Source organism: Macaca nemestrina, chromosome X (genome assembly GCF_043159975.1).
Source record: "Macaca nemestrina isolate mMacNem1 chromosome X, mMacNem.hap1, whole genome shotgun sequence".
Lineage (NCBI taxonomy): Eukaryota > Metazoa > Chordata > Mammalia > Primates > Cercopithecidae > Macaca > Macaca nemestrina.
Genome location: NC_092145.1, coordinates 128,631,558 through 128,647,601, shown reverse-complemented (window position 1 = coordinate 128,647,601; position 16,044 = coordinate 128,631,558). Strand labels below are relative to the sequence as shown.

The 16,044-nt window shown below is 36.5% G+C and overlaps 1 protein-coding gene across 13 annotated transcripts in view; it reads right to left on the bottom strand.

The window, feature by feature from the left end:
* Positions 1–16,044, bottom strand: part of LOC105490348 (dystrophin) — a 2,266,916-nt gene that overhangs the window by 757,898 nt on the left and 1,492,974 nt on the right. For all 13 annotated transcript variants that reach the window (XM_071089080.1, XM_071089088.1, XM_071089087.1 and 10 more), the window contains one exon: positions 13,172–13,357. In XM_071089080.1, the coding sequence (XP_070945181.1) occupies positions 13,172–13,357 (186 nt within the window). The remainder of the gene's footprint in view (positions 1–13,171; positions 13,358–16,044) is intronic.

Here is a 16,044-nt window from a genome sequence, read left to right as displayed (position 1 = left end):
TGGGAGGCCGAGACGGGCGGATCACGAGGTCAGGTGATCGAGACCATCCTGGTGAACACGGTGAAACCCCGTCTCTACTAAAAAATACAAAAAACTAGCCGGGCGCCTGTAGTCCCAGCTACTCGGGAGGCTGAGGCAGGAGAATGGCGTGAACCTGGGAGGCGGAGCTTGCAGTGAGCTGAGATCCAGCCACTGCACTCCAGCCTGGGTGACAGAGCGAGACTCCGTCTCAAAAAAAAAAAAAACAAAAAAACAGAAAAACAAAAAACTTAGAACCTTGTAGTCAGAGGAAATTGTTTTTAAAAATTGAATTTAAGTGCACATAAATATAATTATTATAAAGATTTATGATAGAATGGTTAATAAAAACTTTATAGCAAAAACGTGTATCGCATTAGAATACAATTCTTTGGGGAAGTTGAAGGAAAATATGATTTAAATAAAAAGGAATAATATAAAACTTCTATTTATTAAATATGAGCTTTTTCATGTATTTTTAAGTATATGATGGTAGACATTATATTGCAATGGTATTTGGATTCCAGGGGATACATTCAAAACTGTACTATAACACTTTTAAAATGTCAATATTTACTATATCCCAAGGGCAGAAAATAGATGTCACCTTAAAATGTGCAAGCAGATATTCAATTTTCTAAAATATTTTTATTTTTTATAGATAGAATGGTCTGAATATCACTATAATAGAGGTTCTTTGAAGCCTTCTTCCTTGGCTTGGCAAAGAGGAAAAGCACTCTTCTCCCTTCCCTCCTAAGAAAGGAAACAGTAAAAGTCATGGGAGTTTTCTCATGTCCAACAAAGTGTTAGTCCTATTTGAATGATCTGTTCCAGGAATTCTCAATTCAAAAAACTCTTCTCAAGTTTAGTCTTTTCCTTATATGGGCAAGTTAGGTTGGTGAATGATGAAAATCTCATGACCATCTACTCTCTTTTTTGGAGTGTTTTTCTGGTAGCAACTTGCTACTTTCGAAAGTAGGGGCATTTTGAAAGCCTTTTTTTTTTTTTTTTAACGGAGTCTCACTCTGTTCCCCATGCTGGAGTGCAGTGGTGTGATCTTGGCTCACTGCAACCTCTGTCTCCTGGGTTAAAGCGATTCTCATGCCTCAGCCTCCTGAGTAGCTGGGACTACAGGTGCATGCCACCACGCCTGGCTATTTTTTTCTATTTTTATTAGAGATGGGGTTTTGCCATGTTGCCTAGGCTGATCTCAAACTCCCAAGCTCAAGCAATCCACCTGCCTCGGCCTCCCAAAGTCCTACGATTACAGATGTGAGCTACCGTGCCTGGCTGAAAGCCTAATGTTTATTGTTAGTGTCTCTTACCATAACTCCTGATACAAAAAGAAAGGTCCCATTGACCATCTTTTTCTACGCCTTAGGAAATGTGTTCCCACCTTAGTTTTGCCTTATCTAATAGAGTCCCAGGGAAATTGACTCAATTTTTCATTTTTAGTGAAGAAGAAGGTCAGGTTAAAAAGGGTAAGTGAGTTAAGCAATGTCTTAAAGCCAGTAAATATCAGCGCTGGGATTCAAACTTAGTCCTTTTTTTTGTTTTCCCTTATAATTCTACTTCAACTCAGCAATGGTTTCTGGAGTTGAGTAGAAAGAACAAAAAGTAAGAGGAAGATTACGGTACCCAGTTTTAATAAAGAAAAGCGGATGCCTAATTCACTAATAGATGAAATTATCTACAAACTTAAACAAGCAAGCTTCAAGGTGTTATCAAGCCAGAATTATACTCTTGCCCAGAGGTAACCTAAACTCAGGAGAAAAACATTCAATAAATCTGTTTAGTTGCATGAGGGAATAATTTGTCTTTTTGTCCAATAACTTTCATCCAATGTTTTTCAGGACACATTCCACTGATATTTTCATATCCAATATAAAACACTGAAACTATTTTCTAAAGGTCTCTTCCTTGTTCCTTACCTCCCAAACACCACCTTTAATTTTTTTTTTTTTTTCAAATGAAACCAGATAACAGGTGAACTTGAGCTAGTACACATCTATCTAAGGGAGTTACTATTTGAATTTCATTCTAAAGTGAATTCAGTGACATTAACCTCTGCAAAGCTAATTTTGTGAATGTTGAGTACACTCCTGACTGATTAATTGGGAATCCATTGGTGAGTGTGACTCCTTGCCCAGTGCTCTAGATCAATGCTTCCATGCTTTCGTGGGAGCATGGTAACATCAGATTTTGATTCTCCATAATCTGAGTATATTCTTGAGACTAGAGTCCCAGGCTTCTTTGTTTGAAAGGCACCATTGGTTAGGAACATGGAAAATTGTTATTGAAATCTCATTTGGTTCAACTTCAGATTTTCAGTATTTAGATAAATCTTTTTCTGTACAGATCTCGTTTGTATAGACCTCATTCATGTTTCCTTTTTTTGTTGTTGCTGTTACTTTGGTGCCTCTTTCCTCCATGGGACATTCTCACTATTCTGTTTCTCCTCCTCTGAAGACTACTGCTGATTAGATGCTTCACCTCTATGGCACTAACTAGGCTTCTCTCCTTCTTAGTATGATTTTATTAAAGATGAACTTCAGTGGCCTATTCAGAAAATGTAAGTGCTCCCTAAGCTGGCTCATCTAAGACCTCTCCCTTCCTTCCCATCACCACCATTCCTCCTTCTTCCTTTGACTACTTTTGATATTCCCTTTAGCTCCCTCAAATCCTTCAACATATTCCTCTTCAAACCCATATCTCCTCCATCTCTTTGTCCATCCATGACAGATCTTTCTCTTCCTACTTCAGTCTCTCAACTCTCTATGGTCTCTAAAGCTTTATGCTCCCTGCCACTACTGGGGGCTCTGGAAAACTCAAACTCTGGAAGCAACCACCTGAGGTTGCAAAAGATAATTGGAAACAGACTGGATACTGTATATGTTCAGATGGGATTTGGAGATACTGAGATGGCCGCTAGGTATCTCCTGTCATTTACTCAAATTTTAGAACAGAGCCTCCATAAATTACATATCAGGGCAAAAGAAAATCTTAAAACTGTTATATATATATGAACTGTATATGACAAACAGTTCACACTTAACTACTTCCTAGTTTTCTCTATAACATAAGACTTACTAATGGTTAAAAATATAATCAATATATGTAAATAAAACTTCCGGAAACATTAAGGGCACAGGGAAACAACTTTGTACGCAAAATATGCAAGGTATGTTGGATGTGTTTTTGTTAAGGAAAAAGAGAATAATTTTGTCCTAACTTAAAAAGACTGTGCGAAAATGAGGAAGACAAAGGTACAGGACAAAATCTGAGTGAACATGGGAAATGGCAGAAGATTCGTGGAAGGAGAGTCTTATGTCAATAGCCAATGCTGGCTAAAATGGAATGGATTTATGCGTCAACTTTTACAAATGACTCTTAGTATCAACAGTATATTGATCAAAAATGACTTGTAGTTTCTTTTCATTAAAAAATGATAAAATATTCTTGGATTATTGGTCTGCTCTTTTGAAATAAAATTGAATATATTTAAACATACAACATATTTTGATATATATATACACACACACACACACAAACATTGCAAAACAATTACTTCAGTCAAGCTAATTAACATTTTCATCTTTTCTACTGGTCTGCTCTTAATAAGAGATTGCAAAATTTGTTTTTTAAAAAAATATTTTAGGTAATCTGTATAGGAAACAAATATTCTATTTCTTATCAGAATAGGTACCTGTGTTAATTTTGTACGTCCTTGAATTTTTCTAAAAAGTAGTGTTTTCTCTTTGGAAAGAACTAAAAACTTTTACAGTCACGTGGCCTTCTATATTTATTTTTGAAATCTTTTATTGTCACCTTGGTTACATAGGTAGCCATGCATTCTTTCATAGTGACCTATGATCCTATTTAGCCAAGTATTCAAACCTTTTGTCAGTTTACAACCTTTGATATTTTGCTTTTCCCAAGTCAATTCCTAAATAAAATCTTTTATCTCAGATTGATTTGAAAAATTACAAAGGATTTGTTCCTGCACCTTGTAAAATGAAGGATGTTAAAAATAAGTAGGTTCATTTGGTATGTTGAGCTGCATAAAAAGCTTTGACAAGAAGAAATGCTGAACCTTCAGTAGGTTATAGTCGTGTGGGTCCACTATTATTAGTATGAATACTTGAAAAATTATAATAAATTCTTAGAACTTTGTTAGGGCTGTAGGTGTCCATGATATATCCTGGTGCTACTTTGTCCGATAATAATATCATGTCATCAGTCCTAACTCCAGTTGTTATTTTAAAATGTGGCGTGTCACCGAGGGAAAAAAAACTCAAATTTTCTTGTCAAATGAACTCTTATCAGATCTTTAATTATGGCCATTTTAAGTCTTTTGTCATTCACAGATAGTTTTTGGTTTATGCTGATGCTTCCCTGGGTGCTCTTACAATCAGTTAGAGGTCAGACTGCGTCATCTTCAGTAAAACAGGACCATCTTTGAGAATCATAGGAAGTACTATGACAGGTACTCTGGGACACAGACTTCTGATGCCATTGCTTAAATAACTTTGAGATTCTACCATTGGACAGAGTCAGGATTTATGAAACTCTGTGAAGAAGCTGATGAGTTCATGAAACTACTAACTCAAGATCAAGCAGGACAAGAATTAATTATGTGGGTCTGAATGAAATGATAAAGGATTTGATTATAGCTTTCGTTTAGAATATTCCTCATGTTTTAATGTTCTGTTTGCTAAATATAAGAAATGCCTTTCCATTTTCTCTTAAGCTATCTATAACTCATGAGAATTTAGTAGATTATGCTTTTGTAACAGAATGAAACATCAATCTTTTTATCCCTGCCTGATCCCTGTAAAATTCAGAAATTCTTACCAAGTAATCTTATTTTCATGGCAATATAATTATTTGCATAGGTTCAATAAATACATTTATATGACAAGACATAATTGAAAAAATATATAACTGAGGCTTTGACTGGAATGTCATATTTGAGAATTAAGTGCATAGAGTCAGATGTGACCCACAGAAATACAAACTACCATCAGAGAATACTATAAACACCTCTATGCAAATAAACTAGAAAATCTAGAAGAAATTGATAATTTCCTGGACACTTACACTCTCCCAAGACTAAACCAGGAAGAAGTTGAATCCCTGAATAGACCAATAGCAGGCTCTGAAATTGAGGCAATAATTAATAGCCTACCAACCAAAAAAAGTCCAGGACCAGATGGATTCACAGCTGAATTCTACCAGAGGTACAAGGAGGAGTTGGTACCATTCCTTCTGAAACTATTCCAATCAATAGAAAAAGAGGGAATCCTCCCTAACTCATTTTATGAGGCCAACATCATCCTGATACCAAAGCCTGGCAGAGACACAACAAAAAAAAAGAGAATTTTAGACCAATATCCCTGATGAACATCGATGCAAAAATCCTCAATAAAATACTGGCAAACCGAATCCAGCAGCACATCAAGAAGCTTATCCACCATGATCAAGTGGGCTTCATCCCTGGGATGCAAGGCTGGTTCAACATACGCAAATCAATAAATGTAATCCAGCATATAAACAGAACCAAAGACAAAAACCACATGATTATCTCAATAGATGCAGAAAAGACCTTTGACAAAATTCAACAGCCCTTCATACTAAAAACTCTCAATAAATTTGGTATTGATGGAACACATCTCAAAATAATAAGAGCTATTTAAGGCAAACCCACGGCTAATATCATACTGAATGGGCATAAACTGGAAGCATTCCCTTTGAAAACTGACACAAGACAGGGATGCCCTCTCTCACCACTCCTATTCAACATAGTTTTGGAAGTTCTGGCTAGGGCAATCAGACAAGAGAAAGAAATCAAGGGTATTCAGTTAGGAAAAGAAGAAGTCAAATTGTCTCTGCAGATGACATGATTGTATATTTAGAAAACCCCATCATCTCAGCCCAAAGTCTCCTTAAGCTGATAAGCAACTTCAGCAAAGTCTCAGGATACAAAATCAATGTGCAAAAATCACAAGCATTCGTATACACCAGTAACAGACAAACAGAGAGCCAAATCATGAATGAACTTCCATTCACAATTGCTTCAAAGAGAATAAAATACCTAGGAATCCAACTTACAAGGGATGTAAAGGACCTCTTCAAGGAGAACTACAAACCACTGCTCAGTGAAATAAAAGAAGACACAAGCAAATGGAAGAACATACTATGCTCATGGCTAGGAAGAATCAATATCGTGAAAATGGCCATACTGCCCAAGGTTATTTATAGATTCAATGCCATTCCCATCAAGCTACCAATGAGTTTCTTCACAGAATTGGAAAAAACTGCTTTAAAGTTCATATGGAACCAAAAAAGAGCCCGCATTGCCAAGACAATCCTAAGTCAAAAGAACAAAGCTGGAGGCATCACGCTACCTGACTTCAAACTATACTACAAGGCTACAGTAACCAAAACAGCATGGTACTGGTACCAAAACAGAGATATAGACCAATGGAACAGAACAGAGTTCTCAGATATAATACCACACATCTACAGCCATCTGATCTTTGACAAACCTGAGAAAAATAAGAAATAGGGAAAGGATTCCCTATTTAATAAATGGTGCTGGGAAAATTGGCTAGCCATAAGTAGAAAGCTGAAACTGGATCCTTTCCTTACTCCTTATACGAAAATTAATTCAAGATGGATTAGAGACTTAAATGTTAGACCTAATACCATAAAAACCCTAGAAGAAAACCTAGGCAATACCATTCAGGACATAGGCATGGGCAAGGACTTCATGACTACAACACCAAAAGCAACGGCAACAAAAGCCAAAATTGACAAATGGGATCTAATAAACTAAAGAGCTTCTGCACAGCAAAAGAAACTACCATCAGACTGAACAGGCACCCTACAGAATGGGAGAAAATTTTTGCAATCTACTCATCTGACAAAGGACTAACACCCAGAATCTACAAAGAACTCAAACAAATTTACAAGAAAAAAACAAACAACCCCATCAAAAAGTGGGCAAGGGATATGAACAGACATTTGTCAAAAGAAGACATGCATACAGCCAACAGACACATGAAAAAATGCTCATTATCACTGGCCATCAGAGAAATGCAAATCAAAACCACAATGAGATACCATCTCACACCAGTTAGAATGGCGATCATTAAAAAGTCAGGAAACAACAGGTGCTGGAGAGGATGTGGAGAAATAGGAACACTTTTACACTGTTGGTGGGATTGTAAACTAGTTCAACCATTATGGAAAACAGTATGGCGATTCCTCAAGGATCTAGAACTAGATGTACCATATGACCCAGTCATCCCATTACTGGGTATATACCCAAAGGATTATAAATCATGCTGCTATAAAGACACATGCACACGTATGTTTATTGCGGCACTAGTCACAATAGCAAAGACTTGGAATCAACCCAAATGTCCATCAGTGACAGACTGGATTAAGAAAATGTGGCACATATACACCATGGAATACTATGCAGCCATAAAAAAGGATGAGTTTGTGTCCTTTGTAGGGACATGGATGCAGCTGGAAACCATCATTCTCAGCAAACTCTCGCAAGAACAGAAAACCAAACACCGCATGTTCTCACTCATAGGTGGGAACTGAACAATGAGATCACTTGGACTCAGGAAGGGGAACATCACACACCGGGGCCTATCATGGGAAGGGGGGAGGGGGGAGGGATTGCATTGGGAGTTATACCTGATGTAAATGACGAGTTGATGGGTGCTGACGAGTTGATGGGTGCAGCACAGCAACATGGCACAAGTATACATATGTAACAAACCTGTACATTGTGCACATGTACCCTAGAACTTAAAGTATAATAATAATAATAATAATAATAATAATAATAATAATAATAAAAAGAGAACAACAGAAATTATCTGAAAAAAAAAACTGAGTTTGCAGTCTGGTTCAACCAGTAATCTTTGTCTTCTTTCTAACTTTCATAGAAATCTCCTTCATGAAATGTCTGATTACTACCAAGTCTCAGAGTTGGTTCAGCTAGTACTTCAACAACAGAAACCTGCTGAAATTAACCAGATGAACTAGTGTTCCTAAGTTTTTCAATGGGAAAACTGAACAAAATGGAGAGTTGACAAAGAAAGCTTTAAAAATACCATGAGCTTGACTACATTTGAGACAAATTTCTTCCTGACTTTAGACCTGACCTTCCTTTTCTTAGAGCATTTACTCTAGAAAACTTTATAAATTATTTCTCTACTTTTTTGAGATATAAGTATTCTCCTAGCCTCTTGCCACTTTTATACCTCAAGAATAAACTTTCTCAAGGACTTGGGAGCTAGCACTTTGATATAGAATCATCAGAAAAGACAGCACCCCTATCTGCTAGTCTTCTGTTGGGAGGATAGGAATCTAACTTTGATAAGTGCCAATCAGCAAACACAGATGACCTAACTAAGCACATTGCCTAACCTCCCTCCTGATATCTAGTACTTTCCCACTAACTAATCTCAGCACTTAAAGGTTTTCCTGCCTTTTGTTTCAGCAGAATTGAGTTCAATCTCTCTCCTCTGTTGCAAAAGTTTTGAACACAGTCTTTCTTGCCTGTTGTCTAGTGCAATTTTGCTTTGACAACACTCATAGCAGTGTGAACGCATGCAGTGTTCAATGACTTTAATGATCAGTCACTACAATTGAGTCCTTTGGTAGCTTTCAACATGGATTTGTCATTATGGACAATTATGTTCCTTATACTATAAGGAAGAGCCAGCAGAGCCACATCTCATGTTCATTTATAAACCACACAAGGAAAGTGATTCTAGAGGGGAGGAAAAAAAACCCTCCCTGTGATTAAGATGAAGGCATTTCAGTCACTAAGCCTTAACATAAAATTATGTGCCCTACCACACCTCATATTTTAATAAAAAGTTTGGAAAGCAGTAGTCAGTCTTATGTCAGATAAATAGTATACCTCTAGCTCATTATTGAAGGCATTCATCAAAGATTAAAAACATAAGACCCTTTATAGAAATTCTAAACTGGTCCCGGGATCTTAGCATTCAATTATCATTTCTGAAATCTGAAATCAACATATTTTATGTCTAAACTGAGAGTATATCTGAAAATCAAAATTCAAAGGCATGCCTTCTAGTGGGCTGACTGATGGGAAAGGGCTGTGATTACGCCTAATTTTCACCCTCTACATCACGATCTCATTGATTATGTTTCTCAGCTTGCTAAGGGTTCTGTGAGGTGATTTTCAAGATGAATATTGCTATTTGCAGGATTTCCTGAATAAGAATATTTCGGGAGTAAATTGCACAAACCAAGCAATGTGCAGTCAATTTTCACTCCAGCATAAACAATGTATTAGAACACAGCCCTTAAAGCCTTTTTTATTTGGGTTTCATTACACAGCTAGCTGCATTTCATCAATAAGCGTGAAGTACCAAGCAGACAAAACTGAGGTTCACAGAGGATATTACATATTTTTCTAACAGGTGTGCTCAGAGTTTGACTAGAGAAAACAAACTACCCGAATGGCAAGGCCTCAGACCCTTTGTTTCCGAGGCAGCCATGGCCACCATGGCCAGACAAAGCAAGTTTCTTTACATGTAGGATTTGGAGCTAGGGGTGTGGCTGTTTGTAGATCTACTTTCTTTGCATTAACTCTTTCTTAAGATTTTATTAAAGGCAATTTTTTTTCCTTGTGTTAAAAAAAAAGAGCATGGGCTCAAAACTCCTCAAACATTTTATTTTTGGTGTTCAATAGTTTGAAACTAAGTAAAGCAAAGTCGAGTGTCCCATCTTTCTTTAATGGAAAAATAGTTTAATTCATTTAAACAGAGGAATACAGCAGGCTGTAAGGACTAATATCCCATATCTTAAATCAGAAAACCTGTGCAATCTTAATAAATCATTTATTAGTGACAAGGAATGGAAGCTAGACAAAGAGGGATAAAAAAACAAGGTAAATTATTATTCACACAGGTCACCATTTCCTAATTATAAGCTAGGGGTTTGAGAATTATTGGGAGAAACTCTCAAGTCATCAAATCTATGATTTTATGTTTCCCCTCCCCCTACCTTGGACACAGCCACAAGCAGAAGAAAAAGGCTAAAAGAGTATTTTTGAAATCTGCACTCCAGAGATAAAAATCTCGGAATATGCTCAAGGGACTGAAGCCAAGGAGTTTTCTGCCAGGAAAAAAGCAGCTCCCTCTCCCCTCAGTGATTTAAAACAAGCTGCAGGAGGCAAATATCATGACTCTCAGAAACTATACACAGCAGTGAGAGTGATGACTTGTAGCTTTGATAAAGAAAAATGATTAACACAACCGAGCATGGCTTTCACTTCAAACTGCAGGGACCCATTTGGCAGAACCCTATGGGCCATAGACAATTAAAGACCCTATGCGGGTTTTCAGTAGTTGAAAACCATTCTGGGGGGCACAGACTGGGACTAAAGTCATTTTGGTTGAGTCAACAGGATCTATTTGTACAAAGCGATTTAAAAAAATCTTTTCTTAAATGTATTCCAGGAAGAGAGATAGCTAGCATTGAGTATTTTTAAAATTACTATAATAAAGAGGCACATTTTAACCAAAGATTGCATTTAAAAGAGTAGAATGTGCTTTTACCGTGAGCTACAAAAAGCTATTTCTGGTTGGGAGGAAAGACTTTATGGCCTTTCCTCTTTGCAATATTACATCAATTACTTTTTAAGAATATACTGGATATAAGATAATTGAGAATTTGGCTAAGGTTATTGTGTATTGGGCCAAGTAACTGCACTTTCCTGTTGGGGTTGTTTATTGAGCAATGAAAAATCAGTATTCATGAGATGTAGTTGTACTGGTGAATAGGAGCTAGTCAAATACCTCTGCGTACATTATGTACTAGCTAAGTGGAGAAATGGTCAGGATCCTAGAACTGGTGGCTCCCCTGAGACGATGATGTGTTTTGTACTCACCCAGTCTTGCCCCTTGTGATCACATATGACTAAAATGCAGGGCAGTGGGACATCAGAAGCCACGTCTCAGTATCAAGACCTCCCCTGTGCCTTTAATGTGCAGGCTTTTGTTACCCATCCTGTATAATTTCTTAAAGCTAACTAAATTTGTTATTGCGTAAAGCCTATTGTGTCTCATAAACTTAATCATCAGACTGAACCCAAGACTGTGCCACTGGCTGAGCAGGCTGAGTTTTGTCCTGGTGAAATGATGTCTACTTGAGACTTCCACAGTGCCATCTGCTCTTGGGGAGTAGGTATCAGAATGGTAGACATAAGTGTCAGGAGGAAGTAAGGTAAACATAGTGGAGAACATTTTGCTAATCTAACTCATTTTAGTTGTAGCAAACTTCTCTCTATCTCCTTATTGTCACTCATGCCCATCTTCCCCAAACTTTTACTTCCTCTTCACTAGAATATTCTCAAACTTCCTTTTTCCTTTGCTCTCAGTTCTAGCAAAACAACAGTTAAATGGAGATGAAAATGTTATGTTTTTACAATCCTGGAAAGTAAATAAATTTAGCAATTAAAGTCAACTAAATAAAAGAAAAACTACTCAAAAATGTTACTTATCTTTTTCACTCTGAAGTTGCCCAACAATACATTCATTAATAGATTGTAATTTCAATGATTTGGTTTATTTGATTGGCTACTTAAAGATTTTGGCCAATAAGGAGACGCAAAACAGGGCAGCATATTGAAAGAATCTTTGGAATAGATTCCTTGAAAGGGAGAAAAAAGGATCACTTCAGCATTTACAAGGACACTAAAAGAAGGAGATAGTGGTGTTCAATTGGCAGGACTGTCTAAAGCCCTATGCTTACCTGCAGCATCTCATTAGTATTCTGGGTGCCCTGGTACCATCTTTATCCATTGACTTAAAAACACTTACAAGTAACCATCATTTACTGGATCCTGTACTGAATGTGTTTGATATGAGTGGAGAAACAGAGATAAATAAGAGAATACCCTCTGCACTCAAAGAACAGTGCAGATTTGTAATGAAATATTCAGATGTATAAAATTGAAGTGTAAATCAACATATGAACAATGGGAGATGCATAAAGAGGTTTATAAGAAATCCTAAAAGGGATTCTAACTCTACTTGGGGTATGGAAGAAAACTCGGAAGAGGCAATGACTTTGAATTCATTCCTAAAAAATGGAAGAAAATTCGTTATATCAAAATAAACTGAAAGAAGTCATTTAAAGAACAGAGAAAATCCAAGATCACAGGTATGACATGAAATTACATGGATGGAAAGTTACCAAGTAATTTGATGTGGCTAGACTATACGGGGAGATTGCTGGCAGAATGAGAAGATAGAAAGGTAAAGTGTAGTCAGTCTGAGAGGGCTTTACAATGTCTACAAAAGAGCCCAGACATTATATTTTAGGAACCTAATCTCATAAACAACTTCAATTTTGGATAAGGAATCTATGAATATGTATTAAGCACAATTAAAACAGGGATAGAAAATGTATCATAGTAACAAATATGACACAGGCGTTCTAGTAATATGAATTTAATGAAGACCTTATTTCTAGTAAATGTCGAGGAAAAAGTAGCATATTCTAGTAAAATAATAATTATTATTAACATTATGACGACAATGGTGATGATGATGACAAAGATTCCCTGCTTGACTAAACTTTAGTCAGGCTTCTGAACCTTCACCTTGGCTTATCTTTGCACTCCCCTGTAAAATCCAGTTTCAGCAAAGAAGGCTGTCAGTTTTGCAAGAACCCTTTACCCTTGGTACCTGATCATCCTCAGTATTCTCTACCATTCCCCGGGGGTTGTCTGATAACCCTGGCCCATCTTCAGCAAGAATCCTGTGAGGTTGTTTTAGCCAGAATCCCACTTACCCCTGATGTTTCCTCTTAATTTTCCATCTACTGACTCCTACCCTGCTCCTTGGCTATAAATTCCTACTTCCCCTGTGCTGTATTTGGAGTTGAGCCCAATCTCTCTCCACCCGACCTCCTGTAATACTCCATTGCAGTGGTACCCGTGCCTATTGCGGTGATCCTGAATAAAGTCTTCCTTATCATGCTTTAACAAGTCATAATTTTTCTTTAGTAATGATACAGAATGAGAAAATTCAGTGATATTGCCATTTTTCTCAAAAAAGAAAAAATATTTAAAGCAACATGTCCCTACCTTAATGTCAAATGGTCCTTCTTGGTTTGGTTGGTTATAAATTTCCAACTGATTCCTAATAGGAGACAGCCACAGGAGCAGATGATTTAACTGCTCTTCAAGGTCTTCAAGCTTTTTTTCAAGCTGCCCAAGGTCTTTTATTTGAGCTTCAATTTCTCCTTGTTTCTCAGGTAAAGCTCTGGAAACCTGAAAGGAAAATACATTTTAAAAAGGTAAATAATTCTCAAGGCGTAAGCCAAAATGTTTAAAAATATATTTTCAAAAGTTATTTATCATGAAATGTTGCAGAATCTGACTGATTTTTGTTATTTTAGCAGATTAATATTGACTATTTACATATATGACATATTGGTATTTAACCAATGTATTAGAAATTATTCATCAACAAGCTACAAAAATTCTTTGCTTTAAAGAAACTAATGCCGTTTTGGAATTGCAAAACACACACCTTACACAAATGCAAAGCCAACTGCAACTGATAAAGTAAAGAAGTATGTATTTCATTTATTCACTCAGTTACTAAATATACTGGTCTGTTGTGTATTATATGCCAGACACACTTCCTTTGTAGTTATAAAAATGAATAAGCCAAGTTATTCAGCATTAGTACCAGATATATAACACAGGTCTTCTAAATCCCAAATGAGTGATTTTTATTCAGTGCACATCCTAAAATTAAAACCAAACCAACTATAATTTTGTTTGTATAGCAATCATTTCTTCTACTATACTTGCTTCTAGCTTTCTTTTATGTCGTGGAAGACTGTAAAAGGAAGTCCTTTTATGTACAAGGAAAATTGGTAAGTTATATGTTTTTGTGAGCTATAGTTTGTGAGTCCTAGTAAACAGAAGCAGGTGCTTGAGATGGGAAGTAAAAAGAACATTTGGATTAGAGTAGACTATAACAGAAAGATTATAGGTTATTTTTATTAAGAGATCAGTGTATGTCAAGCATCGTCCTTGGAAGTTTCACTTTTGTAGACTTCCTTAATGCATCCAACAATGCTATGATATAGATATTATTATGATCCCACTACCACACGTGGATGATGATGTTGGGGCTGAAAAATCATTAAATAGGTTAGGAAGCAGTATGACATGGTATTAAACATTGTGAGGTCTAGAGTTAGGCCACTTGGATTTCAATTCTTGTTCTAGTTCTTGCCTAACATTTTAGCCCAGTTTTCTCTAACTCTCAATGCCTCCTCTATAGACTGGGGACAATGACAACACCTACTTCATAGGATTACTGTTAGGACTCAATAAAGTCATCCCTGAACATACCTTAGAGCAATACTCTGCATGATAGTGAATGACAATAAAGTTATTAAATAGTAGTGATTATTGCTCAAGCTTACAAGTAAATAAAGAGCCAGGATAGGCTGGGCACTGTAGCTCATGCCTGTAACACCAGCACTTTGGGAGGCTGAGGCAGAAGAATTGCTTGAGCCCAGGAGTTTGAGATGAGCCTGGGCATCATAGCAACAACCCCATCTCTACAAAAAAAAAAAAAAAAAAAAAAAAAAAAAAAAAAAAAGGGGCCAGAATAAACAAGAGTAAAGCTATTTTCTTCAGAATGTCAAGAGTTAAAACCAACAACCCAGAATAAAGAATTTAAACTTGCAATGATAGCTCTTTATGAGACTATTAATAATACCATTGTAATACAAAATATTATACTGCAATATGAATAAAATTTTATAATATACATCTGTTCCATAATAATACAATATTACAAATAATAATGGAGAAGATTTTAAAAATAAACTACATAATATACTAGTGTGTCACATAAACAATGTCACATGCTTTGGAACAATTGTTTTAGATACTTTTTAAATAAGTACATTCTTTAATTGGATACAAGAGTTAGGAGATGAAAAAGAAAAAGTTGTGGAGAAAAAAATCAATGTATACAAAAATGAATTTTAAACAAGATTGTATATGTAAACAATATGTACACTGAAACACTTTGTAAATGCATGCATATATGTTGTGAAAAATTCATGAGAATGTATAAGTAAAGGATTAACATCCAGCCTGGACTGTTGCAGGTCAGTCTGGGACTGACCCTAGGCTCCCACAGCACTGTTTCCTTGGAAACACTAACTTTAAGATGAATGGGAGATGCTGGGCCTGCCTTTGTTGTGTGGAACTGCACCTCATTGCGGGAGCTGTCAGTTGGAATACAGTCCTTGGATCCACGTGACTACAATGGTGTAAAAGATTGATGGGAAATACAGGTGGTGGCTCCTGTTGAAGGTAACCTGCACACATCTTGTCTCTCATTCCTGGCAGCCTTTCCCTTTGTGGGTGAGAGCTGGGCAAAAGAAGCACTGTGTTTCAGGTAGCACAGAATGTCCATGAATCATGAATTGAGATATTGTTCTCTTTGCTCGATTTGTGTTTTGTGAGTTCACATCCATAACTACAACCGTGGTGCTGAACTTTCCTGTGTGTGTGTGTGTGATTTAGGTGATGTTACAAATATAATCCTACGTCTGTAACACATGATCTAATAATGTCCTCAACTTATTTTTCAAGAATTTTAAAGGAGGTAACTAAACATTTTATTTTTATTGGATCATTTTCTACTCACAAGTAGATGTAAAAAGCGTTTTACAGCTTCAACTAACAACCTCTAAAAGCCTCTAGACACTGAAGCTACTGAGATAATAGCCATCATATTTTCCTAAACTCTCTAAAACTGAGGGATGAACTCCTTTTTATCTATCATGAAATTGTTCACGTTTCATTTAGGCTTCATATATAAGCACAGAAATCTGTGTAACGTTTAACTCAGATTGCTGGTTTCCTTATCATCCTCCCATACTATCCCTTCCTTGTAATAGAGGTAAAACAATTCCTGACAA